Source organism: Anolis carolinensis, chromosome 1 (genome assembly GCF_035594765.1).
Source record: "Anolis carolinensis isolate JA03-04 chromosome 1, rAnoCar3.1.pri, whole genome shotgun sequence".
In the NCBI taxonomy this organism is placed as follows: domain Eukaryota; kingdom Metazoa; phylum Chordata; class Lepidosauria; order Squamata; family Dactyloidae; genus Anolis; species Anolis carolinensis.
In genome coordinates, this window is record NC_085841.1 from 331,813,749 (window position 1) to 331,838,778 (window position 25,030).

Here is a 25,030-nt window from a genome sequence, read left to right on the forward strand (position 1 = left end):
ACACCAGCTGATTTATCTTGAAGGCAATTTTCATAGTCAAAAACAGAGAAGAATGAGAAAACAGTGTAGCTACAGACACGGGATGCAAAGCTTTATTTACAAATATGAAAAATAGAGGGTAAAAAGGGTCCAGTGAGGAACCCCATTAACAGAAATGAGACTAGAAAAAAGGATCTAGACTCAGAGCATATCTTAGAGCATTAATATCAAGGGACAAATAGTTTTATAAGTTATTTGGGGGGGGGGGATATTATTTCAGTCGCCCAATACGCAAAGAAGTCTCTAATTGGATGTGATTTCAAGTTCTTATTGGCTAAAAAGATTATGTTGTTAATGCACATAGATCTAAAGAAAGAAACATGAATGGGATGTCTTTCAACAGGGAAACATGAGCAGGGTTATCTCCATGGTCCTTCCTGGATTAAATAAGAATCCCAGTAATCTTGTTAAATGTGTACTAAAGGCAACAACATTGTCCAGATCAGTTTTTTATCCTGAAAAAGCAGCCATTGTCCTCAGCTTTCAACCTGGAGGGACTGGAAACAATTACTGTACATGTAAGTTTCTTCCATTAGTAGCTGCCCTTATCTTTGCAGATGAACAGATAAATAATCTTCGCATAGCAGAAAAATTCAATTGTGTGTCATCTGTACAAGAATGTACATTCATTATGAAGCCACGCTGTCAAGAAGGAATGTTGACATCAACTTTTTAACTTTGTATCCCATTAATTCAACATGTGGTTTAAAAGTTTGCTTCTGTCCTAGAATCCAAAGGCAGTGCCAGCTGGCAAGAGACAGACCAAACAACGACTTGAAAGCAATGGCAAGCTGTTCCTAGCAGTTGTCCTCTTTGGCTTTATTGTACCACAGGAAACCAGGCTGGGCCTGAGTTCAGTAAGCATCTTTCAATTCTTCCATCGGATTTGCTGAAAAAGAGAACAAGAATGAGATATAGGTGCTATAAAATATAATTGGACCACTATCTTCTTGTGAGGGAAGAGAGCCAGTGAATCCTGATCATGGAAACAGATAAAGACAGATAAACACAGCTGCATATACAAGAGAAAAGTTGAATGAAAAAATTATCTGTTCACTAGAACAGAAAAATAGATTTTTCCTTTCAGTGAAAGAAGCGGCAATCCACTGAATGCTGAAGAGCCGAATCAAAGCCAGAAATCTTGAGTTATTACTGAAATAGACTGATCAAAATGCCACTTTTCTTTCACTCTCACAAGCTGTATGAGTTATAGGATAATACTGAACACAGAGAAATAAGCTTGCAAAAACCATTGTTGAAAAATAGGAGATTAGTTTTATTTCCAAAAGTATCACAAGACGCTGATAAGTTTAGTACTGTATTTACTAGCGTATTGCCTTCTAGATCTCCCAGCACACTGGATGGGGTGATGGAAAATATAGGCCAATATATCTGGAAGGATTGTTTAAACAATAAAGCAGGAAACTCGGCCCTGAACTTTATTAACTTCTCTATATGATTTATGTAGTTAACACCATGATTACATTGTGACTTAGAAACCAAATGGAAGACAAGGGGCAACGTCAGAGTTTCAGAGACAAGGGAGAAGAATTCGAAATCAAGACAAAGCAAAGGAACAATTATCCAATAACTTTATATCACATATTAATTTTTTCATAAATTCTCTTAAGAGAGTGCCTGTCTTTACTATTACGGTGCATGGCTTTGATAACAACAACACAATATACAAAAGCAGTTGGGATTATGGCACTCATCCATGAGAAAATTGTATGACAAAGCCAACAGTAACATCATTGAGCATCTAATAACTGGGAAGATACTGGTCTTTCCAATGTCACGTCTGCTCATCTATAATCCCTGAAACTCCATTTTGCAACCATATATCAATGAACAACCATATTGCTAGCTTACACTGATGACTTGGCAGAACTACATGCATAAGTAGCTGTTTCTTACCAGGTTGTTGAGGATGCTATCAATCTTCTCCTCTGCTGGAGATCCCCGCTCAACTTTACATCTATATGCCATCAACTGGACACGGTCCTTCAGGTCTCTGTATGTCTAATGGAACAGTAAGAGTAAAAGCCAATTAAAGTACATCAGCAACATTTATCAAGGGCCTCAATTTAGCAGTAAGGCCTTCTTAATGACTGTACCTAGACTATGTAATTTCCTTCCATGGGAGATCTGCCTTGCAGACTTATCAGTGGTCATCTACCATACATCCTGTTTCTAGAAAGGGGTTTCCTTAAAAAAAATCAGTGGTTTCAAATGTACTGGAAAACAATTTGCCTGAAAACTACAAAAAAAACCCGACTCTAGTGGATTGTTTGTTTTTCTGCTGTGTCTTTAACTTTGTTGTCTCTATTCATAATCATTTTCATAGTCACTCATTTTTATGTAGGACCACATCACTTTGTGGTTGTCTTCAAAGGGCTTTTGAATCTATGGATAAAGAATCCATGGATATAGAGGATCAACTGTACTCTTTTTAACATAATGGTTACTGCTCATTAGTTTTTACCCAATTCAGATCCCCAGATGTTATTGAATGACAGCTCCCATCACTTTTCATTATCTGCCATGGGAATTGCAACCCAACAGAATGTGTGGCACTGAGGTCGGGGAAAGGTTAAAGCACATATTAAAGTCAGACATTTCTGCAAGCCTTGTATATAAATTCAAACCCAACTACACTGACTAAACAGGACAAACTGCAGCTTTCCAGATGTTACTGTATCACAACTCCCATCAGCTATAGTCATGACATCTAATAAGAAGGAATACAGAGATTACAATCCAGCATCTGGAGGGCCACATAAAATGACATGGCAGGCTGAATTTGGCTTGGAGGCCTTGAATTTGACACATGTGCCTTAGATGCTGCTTGGGAAAAGATGGCTAGAAATGTTTTAAACCAATGTCTTGCACAGGCTGCTTTTAAAAGAGACCCATAGTGGAGAGTTGGGGCTTTTGTTTCAACTTTCTTGAGAATGAAGCAATTTTAATATATTCTGTTACCTGCTTAATTTAGTATCATATTTTGCATTCACAATTCTCTTTTGTTTTACCAACATTTAACAACCAAAGGTTAGGATTAATTAGCATAAAGTTAATTATCTCTAGTATTTATATTTTAATTTCTGTGCATTCAGGCCAAGAGCAGCTACAATGGAAGTGGTAACAAGAAGCACATACATAAAAAGAGGCTGTGTTTTAGAAAGCAGAGAGTTTAATCTTGAATCTGCTTCCTATGGATAGAAGGTGGTCATGAATCCAGCTGAGAGTCCTGCTGGGGAACTGGATGAAGCAGGGATCTTTGTCAAAGTCATTCTATTTAACATTCAATACCACAAGAGATTGAATGGGGCCCCTGGTGGCACAGCGAATTAAAGCGCTGAGCTGCTGAACTTGCGGACCAAAAGGTGCCAGGTTCAAATCCCGGGAGTGGAATGAGCGCCCGCTGTTAGCCCCAGCTCCTGCCAACCTAGCAGTTCGAAAACATGCAAATGTGAGTAGATCAATAGGTACCGCTCCGGCGGGAAGGTAACGGTGCTCCATGCAGTCATGCCGGCCACATGACCTTGGAGGTGTCTACGGACAACGCCGGCTCTTCGGCTTAGAAATTGAGATGAGCACCAACCCCCAGAGTCGGTCACGACTGGACTTAACGTCAGGGGAAAACCTTTACCTTTTTTTTACCACAAGAGAAATGGAAGGAAAACATCTAGAAGGCTAACCTTTTTTTTTTTTTTTGCAATGAACACATGTGAACTTGTAGAAGGGGTCATGGCTTTATTCCAGCATGGTTGATGTTACCTGTCCTTCTAGCAATTACATTACATTTTCTAGAAACAGCCACCGAGAAGAGGAATCTGATCAAGACTACTATTACTATTATAATTGTAATTATTTTTGACACAACGACATAGTCTGGCACGGCAAAAAAGATAGATATGCTGGATTTCGTATCACAAAATCACAAGTCGAACACTTCCCAAGCATTAGGACTGTGTGATGTATTTTCGGATGATCCGCGCAGATCCCAGTAGGGTGGCCTTTTGCAGCTGGCAGATCGTAATTTTGTCAATGTCTATTGTTTCCAGCTGAGATTTTTTGGCACGGCACCCAATGTGCCGATCACCACCAAGACCAACTGTACTGGTTTCTGCCAGAGTCTTTGAAGTCCGATCTTGAGGTCCTGACAGTGGCTGAGTTTTTCCTTTTTGTTTTTCATCAATTTGACTGTCACCTGGTAAGACGACATCAATAATCCAAACCTTTTTCTTTTCCACAACTGTGATGTGTGGTGTGTTGTGTTCCAGAACCTTGTCAGTCTGGATTCGAAAGTCCCACAGTATCTTTGCGTGTTCATTTTCCATTATCTTTGCAGGTTTGTGATTCCCACCAGTTCTTTACTGCTGGGAGGTGGTACTTGAGGCATAAGTTCCAATGAATCATTTGGGCCACATAGTTGTGCCTCTGTTTGTAGTCAGTCTGTGCGATTTTCTTACAGCAGCTGAGGATATGATCAATGGTTTCGTCAGCTTCCTTGCACAGTCTGCATTTTGGGTCGTCAGCTGATTTTTCGATCTTAGCCTTAATTGCATTTGTTCTGAGGCTTGCTCCTGGGCTGCAAGGATCAGGCCTTCTGTCTCCTTCTTCAGGGTCCCATTCATGAGCCATAGCTAGGTCTTCTCCTTGTCAGCTTTTCCTTCAATTTTGTCAAGGAACATTCCATGCAATGTTTTGTTGTGCCAGCTGTCAGCTCTAGTTTGTAGTGTGGTTTTCTTGTACTGATTTTTTGTCTGCTGTGCTTTGAGGAGTTTCTGATTTTTGACTTCAATCAAAGCGGGTTCTTCACTTTGCTTTACATATTCTGCTAGGGCATGTTCTTCTTTGACTGCTTGTTTTACTTGTAAGAGTCCTCTGCTACCAGATCTTATAGGCAGATATAGCCAGTCAACATCGCTGCGAGGGTGCAGTGAATGATGAATGGTCATGCGTTTTCTTGTTTTTCTGTCCAAATTGTCCAGTTCCACCTGTGTCCAGTTTATGATGCCAGCAGTATATCTTATGACAGGTATGGCCCAGGTGTTTATGGCCTTGATGATGCTGCCTCCATTGAGCTTGCTTTTGAGAATTTTTGTGACCCTTTGTGTGCATTCTTTGCTGACCACAGTTTTCACAAGTTCATGCTTGATGTTGTCCAGCTGTAATATGTCCAGATATTTATAGGCCTCTGGCTGGTGACACTTTATCATTTGGCCATTAGGCATATTTATGCCCTCACTTTCAATGATTTTTCCCTTCTTCAATGCCACTGTCGAACATTTGTCCAAACCAAACTCCATGCTGATATCAGTGCTAAAAATGCAGACAGTGTTGGTCAGAGACTGGATTTCAGTTTCCGTTTTCCCATACAGCTTCAGGTCATCCATGTACATCCGATGTGAAATTTTGTGAGATTTCTTAGATGTTTGATAGCCAAGATTTGTTTTTTGTAAGATTGTCGACAGAAGGATCATGGCAATAATGAAAAGCAGAGGGGACAATGAGTCTCCCTGGAAAATTCCTCTTCTGATGTTGACAAGTCCATAGCTTTCATTTACAACCAACAGTTCAGTATAATAATAATAATAATAATAATAATAATAATAATAATAATAATAATAATAATAATTATAATTATAATGACAATGGGCCAGTTAACTCTTTGAGAACTAAATACAGGGGTGTTATGATGTTGAAGACTCAGTTCTTCTACCTTGAAGTTATTGGAGGAAAGGCTAAATTAGTTGTTGTTAATAATAATAATAATAATAATAATAATAATAATAATTATTATTATTAACAACAACTAATTTAGCCTTTCCTCCAATAACTTCAAGGTAGAAGAACTGAGTCTTCAACATCATAACACCCCTGTATTTAGTTCTCAAAGAGTTAACTGGCCCATTGTCATCCACACTGCTCTTAGGAGTAGTATCTGGGACATTAGGATGAGTGGCTGGTGTTTAAGTAGAGGATCTATGCCCTCCACTCTCCTGAACACAACAACAGGTCTACCAATATAAACAGAAAAAACAAGAGCAGCCCCTCCCCAGTATATACAGCAGAGACTCACATCTATAACCACATCATGGCACTTGTATTTTACAGCCAGGTTCAGTTTCATCTCTATGTCTTCCACTAGGCGCACATATTCCTGTAGAACCTATATGAGGAGGAAAGGAAGTATCAGCAGAACAGAACTACCAAAGGTTAGGATTCCTCTTCCATGCTCCTTAGCTCATATGTAAATCATTCTGCCTAGCCTTGGCAAAATGATTTTATGAAGGTCTCCCTTCATAAAATCAACAACCAAATAGCCCATTCAAAGGTAAATTCGATCAAACAACTGTCATTGTTTGGAAAGCAAGTGAAACCAAATGAACTCTCTTTTCCTATGCCCAATGAATGACAACAAACGTATACTTTGTACATTGTAGTGTTGAGTTAAATGACTACTGCCCAATAAACATTTCCAGAGGCAGGCTACTATTACTTTATAATGGGGAAGCTTTCCTACTCACCTGCACCGGAGCATTGTTTCGCTGTAAGATCTCCACCACCCGGTGGAAACCAATAGGAGCTCTTTTTTTGGTGTAACCCAGCCAGTTCTGAAATCAGAGTAAAAAAAATCCTATTAACATTTGACCTTGAAAAAGAGTCATCCTAAATATGTTTGGGGAGGGGAAACATATGTTTAGTATGTGGTGGATCCAAAATAAGAAGATAGGCATGGAACAATTTTCCCTAGTTCCCAATGCATTGCACAAAAGTAGGAACCTCAATGAATGAAAGAACCAGAACATAAAAGTTTAATAAAAAGCCAAATTATTTATATATGCTCATGAGCCTATGAAAGCCACCACTTGGTCCAAGTTCAGAGAAAGCCACTCCAACTCACCTTAGTGGTGAACAAAGCATCCACATCATGCCAAGCTCGCAGTTTGGCACGAGCCGCCAGGGCTGTCAACACAAACTGTTTGTCTGGAATCTGCAAGGCAGAAAAATCAAACTCCTAAACTACAGAACAGTAGAAGCTATATGGTTGTGCCCCACCAACTGATACTGATCAATGTCCAGTGGGCCACCTAGAACATTTTGGTTGCTAGGAGTCTTTTAAAAACTTTGACTAGGAGAATCCCTTAGTCTGTTCCAGGAGGCTTTTATTACATTGAAAAAACACATAGTCTGAAATATTTGATTTACATTATAAAAATTTTAAGAGATCCTGAGTGTAGGACATTCTCAAAAGTATAACAACCCCATGGGAATTTAATGGAAATCAGAATCAACAGTAGAAGTAGCAAACCATGCAGGACTGTAGCCTAATCCAAAAGATCAGGACACAGACTTCTAACACCCCCCATTCAACAGACATGGCTGTGTTGGACTAGGCAGAGTTCGCTTGTCTAAGAAGCATGGTCATAATCAGATACCTCTAGAATCAGGCTGAACATGGTCTCAAACTCATTAAATTGGTTCCATCCATTTTGGAATGAAAAATGAACATCATGTAACAATTTAAATGTCATAATTTACACGAAACATTGGCTAATATGCACATTTTAGTTCCAATGCTGGTGCATGAAGCCAGATTTCATACACCCAAAACTTTCACAATGAACAGGCATCTACCCTATCTAGATCAACCTGCACAATCCAGATCATTAGCAAAGAGAAACATACCATAACAAAATGAATAGCCCCAAATGATCTAAGTCAGAGAGCCAAGTTACCTACTACGGGACAATGCAACTATGGTCTCCAAACTTAATGAACCCCTTCCCACCACATCTTTTTGAAGAAAAACTAGGAGAAACTACATCATAGCTACAGCTGCTGCAATTTCAAAGCAAAACAGCATAATATCCCAGCTGAATATCAGGAGGCCCCAAGGATAATTTATCATCAAAGACTTTTTGTGGCTTAGGGCAACTTCAAGCAGCAAATGATCTTGAGACTTAAGCTACAAGTAGTCTTCATTAACGAACTTTAATTCCACACCCAGTTTTTCCATTCTGAATGGATGGAATTCAGCTCTCAAGAACTACTCAATTTGGAAATTTGCTTTGGTCAAAACTTAGTCCATATCTCTAGCTTAGAACTCTGGCTGCCCCACAGGGCTTTTTTGAATACTTGCAGCCAAGCCTCTCAGGACATTAGATCAACGTTCATATCAATGTTCATGGTTTGAGTGCAACACCAACCATGATTTGACATTAGAACAACTAGCTTGTGTGAACCTCAGGTCAGAAGTCAACCATTTCCTTCTGCCTGCAGATTTTATGAAGTTGACTTGTTACTGACTCACTTCTAATGTGCATATATCTAGCAGCATTACTGTCTCGTAGAACACATCCTTAGCAAACTTCGGATTACTTACCTTAAAGGTTTTCTTCAAGTTTGCAGGACTACTGAAGGTGCCCTGGGAAAGCAAGACATGGTAAAGTTAATGAAGGAGATCGGCCTGGGGGGGAAGAGGGTGAGCAGAGAATGGAGATGATTTTCTAATATGAAGATTTCGGTCTACTTCTAGCTCTGTTTTGTTCCTCATTATCATTATTTTATGTCTTCAAAATCTAGTTTCCTCACAAACTTTCCACAACTAAGTTTGTGTCAACTTTTCTTCAGTTACATGCATTATTTACTTAAACAGTTTTAGATATACGTAGACATACAAATAAAACCAAATTAATCTGCATAAACCAATAAAAAATGAGAAGTTGAATTAACTTGTTCCAGGAAGTCACAATATACAAACAGTTATCTAAACCAAGGGCTGTCAACCTTTAAAAAATATTCTCCAAATCGGATATGGTAGATTAAATTTTACTTTCAAGTTCCAATACACCAGGTTAATCTAATGCATTTTATGTGGCTTTGGTGCAGGACATGCTTCCCTGTACCAAACCTGCCCCTGAAACAACCATTTTCTTAAAGCAGCCACCAAGAGATATCATTTTCTCCATTTTCAGCTGCATGCCCTGAACTACTGCCTTCAGAGGTCCAATAAAATAAAAGGTGCACCTAAAAGGAACTGGAAATCATTTCTGTCCTGCCTCCCCACATGGCAGGACTATAACTGGTCCTCAGGTGAAACATGGCTTCCCACTCCTGTTACAGTATTTAAAATAATTTCATTTTTCAGCAGCTAAAGGGGAATCCTCATGGATCAGTATCTTATCATAATGCAAATTTCTTGAACATAACACATCACTCATGAAGGAAAATGTCAGTTTTAAATTCCTTTCCTCCTCATAAATCCTGCTATATTTGAAAAATTACAGTGTCTAACTAGCTATTGTTGCCTATTTCAGATGCCCATCAAATGGAAAATGAAGTCTGGCTTCGCTCATTGTTCCACATTATGTTAAATCTTATAGACCAAGGACTCCTTCCCACCCATCCCTATTGTTACCCTAACCTCTGCCTCCGTATAATGGTAGAAGCAGGAGTAGAACAGCGTGGTGACCAGCGGCATGTTTAGGATTGAGGCCTTGCGAGGGTATTTTCGAAATATCTCCGTCTGTCCAGCTGACTCTAAATGCTTATCATTTGCCTGAAAAAAGAAGATGGAAGACTGCATGTAAATTAAATAAAGGGTAGCTATGAGAAAGTTTGGCATATAAAGACTGAAGCCATCAATAATGATAGGATGATACACTGGTATTATTTTATATGCTGCTTTTCTCCTGGAGTGGGACATCAGGTGGTTCACAAATGGCAGCAATGCATGAGATCAGTCTGTTTTGCATTCATTATTCTTCAAAATACTGTTTTTATGGTGTTCCTCAGCATAATTACTTAGATCCATGTTTATATCTCAACTCAAATAACAGAGAAGCGAGTATTAAATGCTGCACATGCTGATTCTGAAGTTCCACTGTATTCAGTTACCTAAGTAAATGTTCACCTAGGGTTGTAACCTTAGTCACCTTCATCTAATAATTTTCCTTCAATCTAACCTACCTTACAATGCTGTTTTGAAGGGGAAAAGGATGAATAATCCCTTCTAGACCACCTTGAGCACCCGGAAATTAGGGTTTGAGCGACTATAATAGTCAGTCCTCCATATTCACTGGGGTTAGGTTCATGGGGCTCCCCATGAACGCATCCAGCAACAGTAACATATCACGGAAAATACAAAACATGTTGTTAAAAAGCAGGTAAATGTATATCCTAGTATATCAAGGCATTCAAGGTGGAATTTTCTCATACCCTTGACAAGGGAGGGTAGGCTCAGAGAGCAACTGGAACAAAGTCACCCAAAAATGAGACTCAAAGCGGATTACAGTAAAACTGATGCAATACAATTTAAAACCCCTAAAATATACAAACATTAAAGTGGCATTAAATATTAATGGTAATAAAAACCAAATTAAAACCCTTAAAACCAATTAAAAACCTATTCATAGCTGCAACCACAGCATCTTAAAAGACATAGTAGATGCCTTACCTCAATAATGATTTGCCTTTCTAGGAGTGTATAATGATCTTGTACATGAGCAGCGTCGTCAGATGAAAATGACAACCTAGATTGCAGAAAAGTCTCCTCATTTATGGGTTCTCATCCTCAGGGAATTGATCCATATTCACTACTAAGCTATTAGATCTACTTATTTATTAATAAACCAATGTATTAACAATGCAATAAATAATAATAATCATTTATTTATTATATTTCTTGAATATTGGTTATTCCCTTTTAAGTGTATTTCAACAACTGCACCTCAGTGAATGCTTTAATATTTTATATTGAATAAAAGCAAAAAAGGACAATTCGCACTGCCATCATTATTATACCTATAAAGCATATTCCCTTGACTTTCTAACATGGTTTGGGTCCAGCCTATCTTCGTGACCACATCTCCCCCTATGAATCGATGCGGGTTCTAAGATCTACCAGGGTGGCCCTCCTCTTGGTCCCGCCTCCGTCTTTAGTGCGGTTGGTGGGGACAAGGGAGCGGGTCTTCTCAGTGGTGGCCCCCCAGCTCTAGAACTCCATCCCTGGGGAACTTAGATAAGACCTACACTACAACACTTTAGAAAAGAGTTAAAACTTGTTTTTTCCAGCAGGCATTTGATAACGTTTAGACAGTAACCAGAACTGATTGCCAATCACGTAGCACTTTATATTTAAATTCTGTACATTCAGCTGAGCTGCTATATTGCTTACATGGATCTTTTAACGGATTCTATTTTAATAGAGGTTGTTTTATTCCATTTATATACCAGGTTTATGTAATGTTATTGTTTTCATGTTGCTGTATTTTATTATATGTATTATGTATTTTATTTTATGTATGGCATCTTTGTGTGCTACTTTGTAAGCCGCCCAAGTCCCTATGGGAGATGGTGGCGGGGTATAAATAAAGTTTTATTATTTTTATTAAATGGTGTAAGGTTGAGAAGAGGAGACCAAGAGATAATAGTATCTTTAACTATCTAAAAGACTGCCATGCAGAAGATGCTGCTCCAAAGAGCTCAATTATAATGGATTATGGCTAAACATTAGGAAGAACTTTCTTACTCCAAAAGTTATTTAATATGGAACAAATTGCCTTAGGCATGTGAAACTCACAAGTAGGACATGTGTGAAAAGAATATCCTCTTGCTATTATTCCTCAACAATAGGTGTGGAGTGTCCTCTTCTAGGTTTTTACAGGCTGGATGGCCATCTTTTGGGAGTGTTTTGATTGCATATTCCTGCATGGCAGGAGGTTGGACATTGTCTCTTCAAACTCTATGATTCTATTATTCCAGTATTCAGAGGCATGTTGCTTTCAATCTCAGGTCAACATACAGCTGTCATAACTGGCAATGCTTGCTGGGATTTCTTCGATAAATTTGTCTAATCTCCTTTCAAGAAAGCTGTCCAAGTTGAGAGACAGCAGTACATTCAACAATTTAGTTTTATGCCATGAGAACATGCTTTTTTATTGGTCTCAAACCTCCCATAGTTCACCTTCTTTGGATGGCCCCTGATTCTAGTATTAAAAGAAAAGGAGAAAAAAACCCCTACTTTATTCAAAACATGCACCATTTTTTATCTTTGTCCCTATTCTCTAAGTAAAAGGTCCTCTCCTCATAGTTACTCATTTTCTCAGGTTCTAGTGATACTAAAGCTTTCTTAAACCAACATTTGCTTCCTGCCTAAGACTTAAACTCAATTAAAGTTGAAGAAACAAGTATTCACACAACCTATGCTTACCCAATGCAACCTTTCAGAAAATCTTTTCGTTTCTCTGCATCTGCAATATTCAAGTGTTCACGGTATTGTGTCAGCTGGAAATAGCAGAAACAGATGTAAAGAAGAGGCTCAAGAAACAATATTGCAGCTAGCCTTGCTGGAGCTCCCAGTGGAGTAGTGGGTTAAACCCTTGTGATTTGAAGGTTGGGCTGCTAATCTTCAAGCTGCCAGGTTTGAATCCTACCCGGGGAGAGCACAGATGAGCTCCCTCTATCAGCTCCAGCTCCATGCGGGGACATGAAAGAAGCCTACCAACAAGGATGGTAAAACATCAAAACATCCCCTGGGCAACGTCCTTGCAGACGGCCAATTCTCTCACTCCAGAAGCGACTTGCAGTTTCTCAAGTCGCTCCTGACACAAAAGAAAAAAAAAGCTAGCCTTGCTGCTTAGTAGCATGAGCAAAAAGAAAACAACACATGGCTCACATTGAGTTTGGGAGGACAATATTGCTTTCCCCACCAAAGATAGAGATGAAGTCTACATAAGAAATACTCACAGCAACTTCCTCAGTCCTGTCCAGGAACCTGCAGAAGAAGAAAAAGGCATAATTCAAACTTGCTCAGTATAGACACTTCAGAATTTAGCTTCATTGCTCAGGTGGATTCTTACCTTAACAAGTCCAAGAGGAGTTTTTGGTCCCCCGTTTCTTTCAGAAAATGTATTAAATGGCGCAAAGCCACCTGCCGTAGTTCAAGCTCTCTAAATAAGATCTCTGCATGAAAAGACAAGGAAGGATTAACAAGTCAAGTTCTGCCTGAATTATCCGCACAGGTATAAGTCACATAAAGAGCATCCTCCACCTCATTCCCCAGAAAATAGTACTGGTATTAACTCAGTGAACTAGATAAAGAGATTCTGGTTAAGATAGTATAGGTATGGTGAGGAAATAGCTTCACCTCACCACTGTTACAGAGAAACTAGAGCCCCCAACAATCACCTATGTGCAATAGTAACTGCAATAGATGCATGAATAATACGCTGTTGACATGTGAAAACACATCCCAAGTTAATGCTCAGCAAATGCAACAATAGCTATTCTTTGCCAACAGTGGTACAGAACTTTTAAGTTGCATATGCTATTGGATATCAACTCTCAAAAACCCCAGTGAACAGGACTAAAGGTTGAGAATTCTTGCATCCAAGAACATGAGGCCCCAGATTGGAACTGCTGCCTGTCAACTATTTTTTCTCTTCTGAAATGAAACTGTGTCTATCTAATTCATGGGAACAGACAATATTATATTGATGATACTAAAGTTTGGATCAGTGCTAAGAAGAAAAGGTGGCAGTTATAGTGGTCTTCAAAAGCTACAAATAAATCCTGATTCTATGAAAGGTACAGTGACTCTGCATCAGTTTCACCTAAATGAGAAAAGTGAAGGATAAAATACTTTAAAGAAACAAAACTAAAGGAACTCAAACTATTTCTGGAGTCTCACATACCTTTCTTCAAAGTCCTCTTCAGAAATACTAGAATCTGCAAGATAATAGATAAGCCTCTTCAACTTACTGAAACAGTACTTACAAAACATTATAACTTTCTTTATACCATATAGAATATTTTATAACATTTAGCTACATATTTAAGTAGTGGCCTTGTAAAATCTGAAGGAACTGAATAGAGGTGAGGAATATTTTATTAATGCTTAAAGGTCTACAGAAAGGTATCAACTAAACAAGAAAGAAGTTGTTTAATACTTCCAAGACTGAGTATTTTGGGGAAATGCTATAAAATTCATGTGAACTTTTTGTAGGTCAATAGATGATTAGGATAATTCTTTTTAAAACAGCACAAGTTTTCATGTTTATATTTGGTAAAATATAAGCACGCTTGGGACTCATCTACACTGGGCAGTTTACCCAACTATAAATGTGCCCTAGAGCAGACCTGGATCTGGCCAAATCTAGGGCTACTTCTCCCATGGCCGAAGATTGCAGCCAAACTGCGGGGCAGCATACATCTTACCTCCTCCATGTTGTCTCCACTGTTGTTAGCTGGAACTCCACGTGAGCCCCCAGCCATCACAGGTACTGCTGACATTAGAACAAGGTGGCCACATGACCAACATCAAGAACAGGAATGATACCCCCTCCTTCTTCCTGGTTCTGCAGGTGCCCAGTTCTGATATCAGTAGAAGCGCTTCTGTGATCAGGAAGAAGGAATGGAGGCCGCCCCTCTTCATGCTTGTTGTGAGGGCACCTTATTCTGATGACAACAGAGTTGCCCACAATGGCCAGGAGCTCGCACAGAAGTGGGTCAAAGCCAGTTGAAACACACTAAAAACATTTGGGATACAAGGTTGCCTATCTTCACAAGTAACCATGTGAAGACAGGCAACTTTCCATTCAAGGTATGTTGGCTATTTTAAAGTCAGAGCTGTCCATAAGTATCAATAAGGAAAAAAAGATTTTGCTGCAACTGCAATTGGGAACATATCTGCCCACCTAGCAGTCCAAAATCGAGTCCAGGCCAATGAGCAGCAGGCACAGAATGCTGTCTGGAATTTACATTTATGTCTAAATGGAAGTTATCTGCCCAGAACTTTGGGCTGAATGATCTGTTATGGTCGGAAAAGCTAGTGGTCCATGTAGTTAAGGATGCAGCAGCAGCAGCTTTCAAGAAAATATCTTTTCCATTCTACCTTTCCAAACTATTTTAACTGGAAGTCAACCATAGTCCTATATGCAAAGAATGTATGCAGTTTTCTAAGGGGAATTTCCACAATACTTAGATCTTGGGATATATCAAGAACAATTTAGAAAACACTCAAGGGATTTCACAGGATCCATTTACATGCTGTATCCTTGAAAGCAAGGTTAGCTGAAAAAACATATTTGCTGATCAGAATGCTTAGTGAATCTGGCATTAAACACTCAGCCTTCCCACACATAAATCGTAAGTTAATTATATCCAAACTTCACAGAAAAGGGAGCACATGACACAAATGGTCTTGATGTAAATGATCCCGGAATGAGACCTGCCTAAGTGGCAAGCCCCCCTCTGTCCTAGTTTACAATCACAGTAACACTCACGGCTGTAATGACATTCCCATCGTGTATTGCAACAGCTTCATCCAGCAGCAGCAACTTGTCTTGCAAAGAGCGAAACCTTTCGAGGGAGCAGACCTAAAATAGGACAGGATTAATAAAAGAAATACAGTGTCTGAACAAAAGCTCACTTCATCTGCAATGATAAGTTTGTGGCTGCTTGTAATGCATCTTCGAACGGAGCCACATCTGTTAGTCACTTGCATGACCAGCTCTCCCTACAGCTGTGAAACTATGCTATACTAACTCATGAGGGCTTGATTAAAATTTCGCTGAATCTCAAAACACATGGACAGAAAGTTTGCTACACAAGTTCGTTCCTTCTTCCTCATTTCTAAGGAAGTTTAGCTTTCATTCTGTATTGCCTCTATAGCCACCAAAAATAAAACAAAACACTTATTTCCCCCTTTATCTAACAAAGAACATGAAGGGCCTAGAATAAGATGTAGGGATCTGCTGGCAGTGAAAGAATGCATTTCCTATTATTTGAGACGGGTTTCAATTGATCAGAATCTGCTACTATCATTCCTGACATCTGTAGAACCTCAATCCAATTTGTCTAAACAGGGAAATGCCAGTTTTCTTTCCAGCAAAGTACTTGAGAAAGCTATAACCAGCCATATTTTGGTACAGATACATGTGGGCAAAGACAACATGAGCCATTCAAGTATATATATAACAATTATTCTTGTGGCCCTTAAAATCTAAGTGCATGATTAAGTTCTATGGTGACCTGAAGGCTTTCTTCAGCCATCTGCAACTCAAGGAATATTTCACCATGGCAATAGCTTGCAAGCCCAGTTACCATCATAATTTGACAAAGGCCATTGCACCAACATACAATAAAATATTTCTTAGTGCTATAAACAGAATTCTACAACCCAGAAGATTGGAACATGGAACTATATTTCTACATAGAATGCTTCTGCCTTCATGACCAAATGGAGAAAATCAGCAAGAGATAAGATTTACCACACAATCTCAGCCATATGGAACAAGATGCCACCCACAGTCTCAGAAGCAATTTTAACATTATTATGCAACAGCTATAGCCACCAGGAACAAGTCAGACTACATTTAGGAGGCTGGGAGATAATGATCCAACACGACATTTTATTGAATCCCCACTGATGAATATTTGAAGGAACTACACAAATTACTCACAGAATTTTCCACTCATGTTCAGAACAAAATTTGAATGGACACACTGCAGGAGACCAAACACATTTTCTATGTATTGTCCAAATTATGTAATTCAGGAAAACCCATTCTCTCATATATTCAAACCTTCACTGTTGGGGTAAATGAATATATGGATCAAGTTCTCAGGCCATAGGCCACTGACACTCCAAACTATGTGAAGGACAGTCTACCAACAGATTTCTAAAGCTCTTAAATATAGGAGGGATTGCCTTTTCAGTTATCATGAATGTAGACTCCTTACCTTCCCTCTCTGCAGCCGTCTTACTGTGTCTTTAGGGCTCCAGTCACTGCTGTAATCCTGAAATTGATATATACAACAACTGTTAAGGTTCCATTAAAGTTTACAGTATTTTGAAATGTCCTTCCTATCCTTGCCATGTGCCTGCCTCCAGTTTAGATAATGGGAAAAGTTGAAAAAGAAGAGATGACATGCCAAATAACTCACAGGAAATGCTAGATCTATTATTCGATTTGAAAGCATGCATTGCTGCGTTAATCCAAAAACGCAGCATAACAATAGCGACCACTTGAAAATGAGGATCTAAGAAAGTTTTGTGAGAATGAGATGTATATTTGAGAGTATGAAACATATCAGGAAGTAAGGAGTTGCAACTCTAAGAGTGTGGGTGGGGTGGGTATAATCTACCCTAAAGCAAAAGTTAACTATCCCTGATATACTTCTTGGCTAATGTCAACCCATACAATGAGGTTTATTCACATGCATAAATAAGCAGGAATTCCAGAGAACCCTAGTTTATTGTTTGCAATCTGTGTATTCACTTGGAACATTTTATGAGAAGCCAATTAACAGTCCTTTGACAAGTATCAGTGAAGCAAACATCCACAGTCAGAAGAAGGACTGAATTCAACGCCAAAGTTCTGCACTTCACAATTTTGTTCTTAAATGAAGTTCTCAAAAAACACACCTACCTTGTAATCTGCTTTTGGCCTGCGCAGTTCTGGGGCATAATTTTTAAATCCCGTGTCTGTAAGAGCTGAAGTAGAAAGGGCGGATTTTATTTATTTAATATGTTTCTCTCCCTCCTTCCCATATAATTTTGGTACACATTGCTGAAAATCACTTTTGAAACACAGGAAGTATCAAAAGGATAACAGCACAATAAAATAAAAGACGAAAAAGTAGGCACATGACTCCAATATTATTGTTTGCTTCTCCTGTATAATATTAAGATCGTTAAGAAGCCAGAAGCCAGAGAAACTTTGAAAGCTTACACATTTTTACATTTTATTGCCCCATTTTTGCTTTTTTGTTGACCTTTTGTGAATTTTGTTATATTTTTCTGCCTGATCAAAATGGGTACACCTGAATATGTCACCCACCAGCACCTGCTGTCTAAGGCAGTGCCTCACTCTGCCTCCTATATGTGTTAATTGTTGAATTGTGAATTGCTGGGATTGTTTCAAAACAGCAAACATCCTGTGTCTTTTGTTAGATAAATGGATGTCTGGACAGAGGTGAAAGGCCTGAGGTGGAAAGAGAAGGCTGGTGTGGATAAAACTGCTAGGGTGAATAATAATAATAATAATAATAATAATAATAATAATAATAATAATAATAATAATAATTTCATTTCTTACCCACCTCTCCTCATGGCTTAAGGTGGATTATGGGGAGAGAATGATATATATCAGAGTCTATTTATCTAAATATATTAAACTATTTAGTTCCTATCCTCTATCTCAATGGTTCTCAACCCCTGGGTCCCCAGATATTTTGGCCTTCAGCTCCCAGAAATCCTAACAGCTGGTAAACTGGCTTGGATTTCTGGGAGTTGTAGGCCAAAACACCTGGGGAACCAAAGGTTGAGAACCACTGCTCTATCTAAACACCTCAAGGAAGCCAAAAATAAAATCAGCTTTATCAATTTACATTATAAGCTTGTACATCATATTGAACTGTAGAGGGGTCATCTCTGTAGGGGCATGCATAGGCTTGCAGAAGGTGGGGCCAATTCTCACTAGATGGAACAAGAAATATCCTTCCATCCATACAAAGAAGGGACAAAAAATCCTGAATTCTTACCATCTGAAAGTGACTGAAAACTTCCATGTTTGTTCCTTCCTGAAACAAAACAACAATAAACACTGGAGAACAAACATCTGAGAACGAGTACAGACTCTGTAAGCTACACTGTTCTCACAAGAAATTATTTTTTCTGCAACATAGCTACAATATTATTAGAGCATTCCCATCGAAGTTGTCTCCCATCCTGAAAGTAAGATGGGTTATAAATAAATAGTTTTAAGGGGAAATCTGTTTATAAAGATTTTGATAAATATCCTCTTACCTTTGAAAAAGCTGCTCAGTGAGTAAGAGGAGGCTTGTTTGGGAACTCCAGAAGAGCCCTTTTGTAGACTTACATCTCTTCCTTCAGAGGTAATACTGTTGCTAGAGGCAGTCTCTTTGATGGACCAAGAAATGCCTATGGAGCGGCAAAGAAAGAACAATTCTGATAAATTTTCTTACCACGTACAACATCATTACTACCCTAGAGCAATGTTTTGGATTATCAGTTAGGTTTAATTAGATGTTAGGTTTTTAACGCTGTATTTATGTATTTATTTATTACAACATTTATATCCCGCCCTTTTCACCCAACAGGGGACTCAGGGCGGCTTACAATAAAACACACAAATAAAACCTGTACAATACACTATAAATCAGTTAAAAATTAACTTACATAAAACATCATAAAACGCATTATAAAATACAGATAGGCGTGTATTCATATGTTGGGATTTTATCCCAATATTTATCTATTTTTGAAGGCATTGAATGTATGTCGTTGTTTGTTGGAATCCGCCCTGAGTCCCTTCAGGGAGATAGGGTGGAACAGAAATTAAGTTTTTATTATTATTATTATTATTATTATTATTATTATTATTATTATTAATAATTGTATTTTGAACCTATTTCCTTTGTTCCTGCTTTTCTAAATGACATCACAGAAGACCATCTTAATTTAAATTTGTTATTTAAAGTAGCTATCATTTCTGGGAGGTAAATTAATATATTTGGAAAACAAAGGACTCAAAATAATAAAACTGTGCAGTCTTCCCCAACCACATGCATGTCAGATGCATCAGGTAAAAAATACTGTCATCCACTGCCAGAACTAGCTCTATATAAGAAACTCCTATTAGGTTAAGAAGCTACCAAGGCATTTCCTTACATAATCTGGTATCAAATGCAGCAGAGACTGAGATCTTGGAAAAGTGGTTGCCAGTTCCTACGAAACAGTAATGCTTATGTAGCTATTTCTATCTGAGCTAGGAAAGTGCAAGGAGAAAATTGAACTTTTTCTGTCAAACAATTAATGAAAGCCAAATGTGGATGCTGTTTCATGATGCCATTTTTAAAAACGATCAAAGATTTACAGTGTAATAATAATTCAGTTGTAGGCTGAAGCAAAAGAATCATTATCTTGGGGTTGTGTGTGCTTTCCAGGTTGTATGGCCGAAAATTGCATTCTCTCTGCAAAGTCTATATGAGGTCCTAATTCACTTACTGCCCACAGGCTCCCCACTCCAGGTGATCTTCTCAAGATCATCATCATCGTCTACAATATCTCGGAGGCTGTTCACTGCTCGCTTGGATTCCTTCAGCTGTGAACATAAGTAAAGTTAGAATAACAGCAAGGCCTATTTCGTCAAGAAAGACTGAAGGCTCTTTTCTAAAGGGCTGGTGACCCAGGAATAGATGCATGTGGTTCTTTGTATACAAACCAAAATGGCCCAAGCTGGCATCTTTTCTTTTCCTAGACTACAGCAATCACAAACTATTAGCAACTAAAATCCAAAAATATATGTCAGATGAAAGGGATAGGGAAAAAATCCATAGATCAAAAGATTGTATGTTCTGTGCCAGCTATCATGTAGATTGTCAATCATTTAATCATGTACAATGAATAGATCTAGGTTCTGCTCATATAAATATTGGAATACTTTCCCAATTTATCTAAAGTAAGTATAGTAAATAAAATAAAATACCAAGCCTTCGGAAACCTGGTGCAGTAATAGACATGAAAAACACGGAATGACCAATGGAATGGCCCGGACTTTGCTCTTGGATCACATGATGTTAATGGTTTTAATTGTGTTTTAATATGTATTTTAAATGACTTTCTTTGTATTTTGTTTTACAGGCATTGAATTACTGCCACGTTCTCAAGCCGCCCTGAGTCCCCTCCAGTGTGAGAAGGATGGGGTAAAAGTATAGTAAATAAAATAAATAAATAAATAAATAAATGAAAGACAAGATAGGATTGTGCTGGGTGTATTTCTCATTTGCCTAGCTATCTTGGCCAAAGTATATGTTTTTAGCCTATCTTAAATTGTTTCATAGTGTTAAACCATTTAAACTCTCTTGATGTTATTTGTAACGACTCTGGAAACCAGGATTCAAATCCTTGCTTTGCCATGAAATCCACTGAGTGACCTTGGACAAATCACACTCTCTCAGCCTTGAAGGAAGGCGATGGCAAAACTCTTCCAAACAAATCTTGTCACAAAAACCACAGGAAAGCGTTGCCATTGATGGGAAACAAACTTGAAGGCATACAACATAATATTTTAATAAACAAATAAATCGGCTTGTTTAAGAGTAACAACTGTACCTGAAAGAGCTCATCGTCCTCATCATCAAAAGTGAAAGCCTTACATTTGGAACTGTGCCAATATTCTTCCTCATCAACCTTCATTCTGTTCATCTGAAAAAAGGGAAATATGCTTTAACCGAATACATATTTCCTGTGGCCACTTAAGAAACAATATCTGATTATTTCAATGAGCAATACTTAATATCAACTTTTAATTTCAACTATAGCCTCAGAATTGCTACAGCATTTGTTTCCCTGTGGCTATACTTAAACACATAATACATTGCAGAGAACTAAAAATCACCGTGTTGACTTCAGGATACATTTGAACCACCTGCAATGTCTTATCAAAAATCTTTTTATTGTATCACTTTATTGTATCAGTGAACATTTAGATCAACATAGAACGCCTAAAGGAAATAAAATTTGGAACATTAAATGGCTTGAGGTTAGTATGGATTCAAAATAGACAAGAAACACTGGAACTCAATTTGGAAAATCCAGCTATATATATCTATTTCAGCACAATGAGAGAAAATACTCTGAAAATTATGCATAGATGGTACTATTATCTACCAGCTGTTAGAAATTGTGGAAATTGTAGTCCAAAACACCTGGAGGGCCAGAGTTTGCCCATGCCTGCTCTATCTCCTGGCAAAACAAAACTGGAAGCTAATTCTCATTCCAGCTTCCTTCAACTCAGCCTTCAAGACCAGGCCCTATCATATTTTAAAAAATGTTTCCTTCTTATTTTGAATAACATATCATTGCAAGGGCCTAGACAACTTCATTTCATAGAATTGCTGTGAGTTTTCCAGGCTGTATGACTATGTTCCATAAACATTCTCTCCTGACATTTTGCCCACTTCTACGACAGGCATCCTCAGAGGTTGTGAGGTCTGTTGGGAACTAGGCAAGAGGGGTTTATATATCTGTGGAATGTCCAGGGTGGGAGAAAGAAATCTGTGTCTGTTTAAGGCAGGCGTGAATGTTGAAATTGGCCACCTTGATTAGTATTTAATAGCCTTGCAGCTTCAAAGCCTGGCTGCTTCCTGCCTGGCAGAATCCTTGGGAGGTGTTGGCTGGCCCTGATTGTTGGGAGGTGTTGGCTGGCCCTGATTGTTTCCTGTCTGGCATTCCCCTGTTTCCAGAGTGTTGTTCTTTATTTACTGTCCTGATTTTAGAGTTTTTAATACTGGTAACCAGATTTTGCTCATTTTCATGGTTTCCTCCTTTCTGTTGAAATTGTCCAAATGCTTGTGGATTTCAATGGCTTCTCTGTGTAGTCTGACATGGTGGTTGTTAGAGTGGCCCAGCATTTCTGTGTTTTCAAATAATGTGCTGTACGACCAGGTTGGTTCATCAAGTGTTCTGCTAAGGCTGACTTCTCTGGTTGAACAAAGGATTCCCCCAAGCAGAAAGCAGCCAGACCTTGAAGCTGCAAAGCCATTCAATGCTAATCAAGGTGACCAATTGCAACATTTAAACAAACAAGAGTTCTTTCTACCACCTTCTGCTGCTGCTCAGTCGTTTAGTCATCTCCGACTCTTTGTGACCTCATGGACCAGTCCACGCCAGAGCTCCCTGTCGGCCGTTGCGCCCCCAGTTCCTTCAAGGACGGGCCAGTTACTTCAAGGATACCATCCATCCATCTCGTCCTTGGTCGGCCTCTCTTCCTTTTTCCTTCCATTTTCCCCAGCATCATGATCTTTTCCAAGCTTTCCTGTCTTCTCATGATGTGGCCAAAATATTTCAGCTTTGCCTCTAATATCCTTCCCTCCAGTGAGCAACCAGGCATTATTTCCTGGAGGATGGACTGGTTGGATCTTCTTGCGGTCCAAGGCACTCTCAGGATTTTCCTCCAGCACCAGAGTTCAAAAGCGTCTATCTTCCTTCGCTCAGCCTTCCTTATGGTCCAGCTCTCGCATCCATAGGTTACTATGGGGAATACCATTGCTTTCACTATGCAGACCTTCATTGCCAGTGTGATGTCTCTGCTCTTCACTATTTTGTCAAGGTTGGCCATTGCTCTCCTCCCAAGAAGTAAACGTCTTCTGATTTCCTGGCCGCAGTCTGCATCTGCAGTGATCTTCGTGCCTAGAAATATGAGGTCTGTCACTGCCTCCACATTTTCTCCTTCTATTTGTCAGTTATCAATAAGTATAGTTGCCATGATCTTGGTTTTCTTGATGTTTAACTGCAACCCAGCTTTTGCACTTTCTTCTTTCACCTTGGTGATAAGACTCCCCAGCTCTTCCTCACTTTCGGCCATCAGAGTGGTATCATCTGCATACCTAATGTTTCTACCACCTTCGCAGATACAGTAGAGTCTCACTTATCCAACATAAACGGGCCGGCAGAACGTTGGATAAGCGAATATGTTGGATAATAAGGAGAGATTAAGAAAAAGCCTATTAAACATCAAAATAGGTTATGATTTTACAAATTAAGCACCAGAACATCATGTTATACAACAGATTTGACAGAAAAAGTAGTTCATTACACATTAATGCTATGTAGTAATTACTGTATTTATGAATTTAGCACCAAAATATCACGATATATTGAAAACATTTGACTACAAAAATGTTTGGATAATCCAGAACGTTGGATAAGTGAGCGTTGGATAAGTGAGACTCTACTGTATATAAACCCTGCTTGCCTAGTTTCCAACAGACCTCACCACCTCTGAGGATGCCTGCCATAGATGCGGGTGAAACATCAGGAGAGAATGCTTCTGCAACATGGCCATACAGCCCGGAAAACTCACAGCAAACCGTTATCTAAGTCTGTTGCAGTGAGGGTGATGACACTGCATTTATGACAAACAGCCACTGGAAGGATAAAAGGAACATATTCAAACTGTTTGTCTCCACAAATCTGGAGAGGCACCAGCCCTCTTTGACAAGGGCACCTTGTAAAACTACAGCTCCCATTGAGGAATGGCAGTGAAAGTGGTGCCAAACTGCATTAACTCTGCGGTGTGGCTGCCCCGCCAATACCCACTCCTCCCTCCCACCTCCTCGAAGAGAAGCGAGCCCGCGAGGCCTACCCTTGATAGAGCAGAGTCGCCTGGCCTCGAGTGGAGGCTCCCAGCGGACAGAGGCAGGCTCCGGCGGGGTCCCAGCCCATGCCGCCCTTCTCCTGCCTCGGAGCCCCGTCGCCTCCCAACCACAGCCGTAGCCAGGAAGTGAGAGGCACAATCGTCTTCGAAAGGCATCACGGGAAGTGTAGTTCCCGAGTCGCGGGAGTCAATCATGCCTGCCATGCAAACTTGGGCCTTCTCTCCATGTGTTTTGGACTTCAACTCCCACAATTCCTAACAGCCTCGGGCCCTTTTCTTTTCCCCCTCAAGAAAGGGGCCCGAGGCTGTTAGGAATTGTGAGAGTTGAAGTCCGAAACACATGGAGGGAAGGCCCAAGTTTGCCCATTCTTGAACTACACAATCAAATTAATTTAATTCCTTTATTTAACCTACTTTTTTGTATTTAATACCCATTTTATAAAAATACGTTTTAATATGTATATTTCATAAAAATACATTATAATATGCTTGATGTTGACAAGCTGGAGGGTGACTAAAATGATCAAAGGTCTGAAGAACAAGCCCTATGAGGAGCGGCTTAGAGAGCTGGGCATGTTTAGCCTGCTGAAGAGAAGGCTGAGATGAGACATGATAAGGTAAAGGTTTTCCCCTGACGTTAAGTCCAGTCATTTTTGACTCTGGCGGTCCCTAAACGCCTCCAGCGACTTCATCAAGCTTCACCTAGATAATATTCCCCGCAATAACATGCTATGCTATATATATATATATATATATATATATATATATACACACACACACATACACACATACAC

The 25,030-nt window shown here is 39.2% G+C and overlaps 2 protein-coding genes across 7 annotated transcripts in view; one reads left to right on the top strand and one right to left on the bottom strand.

Moving 5' to 3' along the window:
* samd15 (sterile alpha motif domain containing 15) overlaps positions 1-20,832 on the top strand; it is a 36,492-nt gene extending 15,660 nt beyond the window's left edge. For 2 of the 6 annotated variants that reach the window (XR_010002136.1, XR_010002137.1), the window contains exons 3-4: positions 4,107-4,255; positions 9,369-11,445. Coding sequence is in view for 4 of the 6 variants with exons in the window: in XM_062968359.1 (XP_062824429.1) it covers positions 9,369-9,425 (57 nt within the window). In the remaining 2 variants the exon portion in view is untranslated. Of the gene's footprint in view, positions 1-4,106; positions 4,256-9,368; positions 11,446-20,719 lie in introns of those variants that run through there. The other 4 variants (XM_062968360.1, XM_062968363.1, XM_062968359.1 and 1 more) reach the window with 2 other exon arrangements.
* Positions 71-24,382, bottom strand: vipas39 (VPS33B interacting protein, apical-basolateral polarity regulator, spe-39 homolog). The gene is made up of 20 exons (XM_003214368.4): positions 24,225-24,382; positions 21,191-21,283; positions 20,084-20,180; positions 18,863-18,997; positions 18,598-18,636; positions 17,484-17,548; positions 16,795-16,851; positions 15,336-15,428; positions 13,746-13,779; positions 12,912-13,014; positions 12,799-12,826; positions 12,263-12,336; positions 10,508-10,583; positions 9,476-9,610; positions 8,435-8,476; positions 6,953-7,042; positions 6,576-6,662; positions 6,128-6,217; positions 1,957-2,061; positions 71-928 (listed from the first exon to the last, which is right to left on the bottom strand). Exons 2-20 carry the CDS (start codon positions 21,281-21,283, stop codon positions 908-910), a joined length of 1,464 nt encoding a protein of 487 aa, XP_003214416.3. The 5' UTR covers positions 24,225-24,382; the 3' UTR covers positions 71-907.
* Positions 24,383-25,030: the final 648 nt, after the last annotated feature.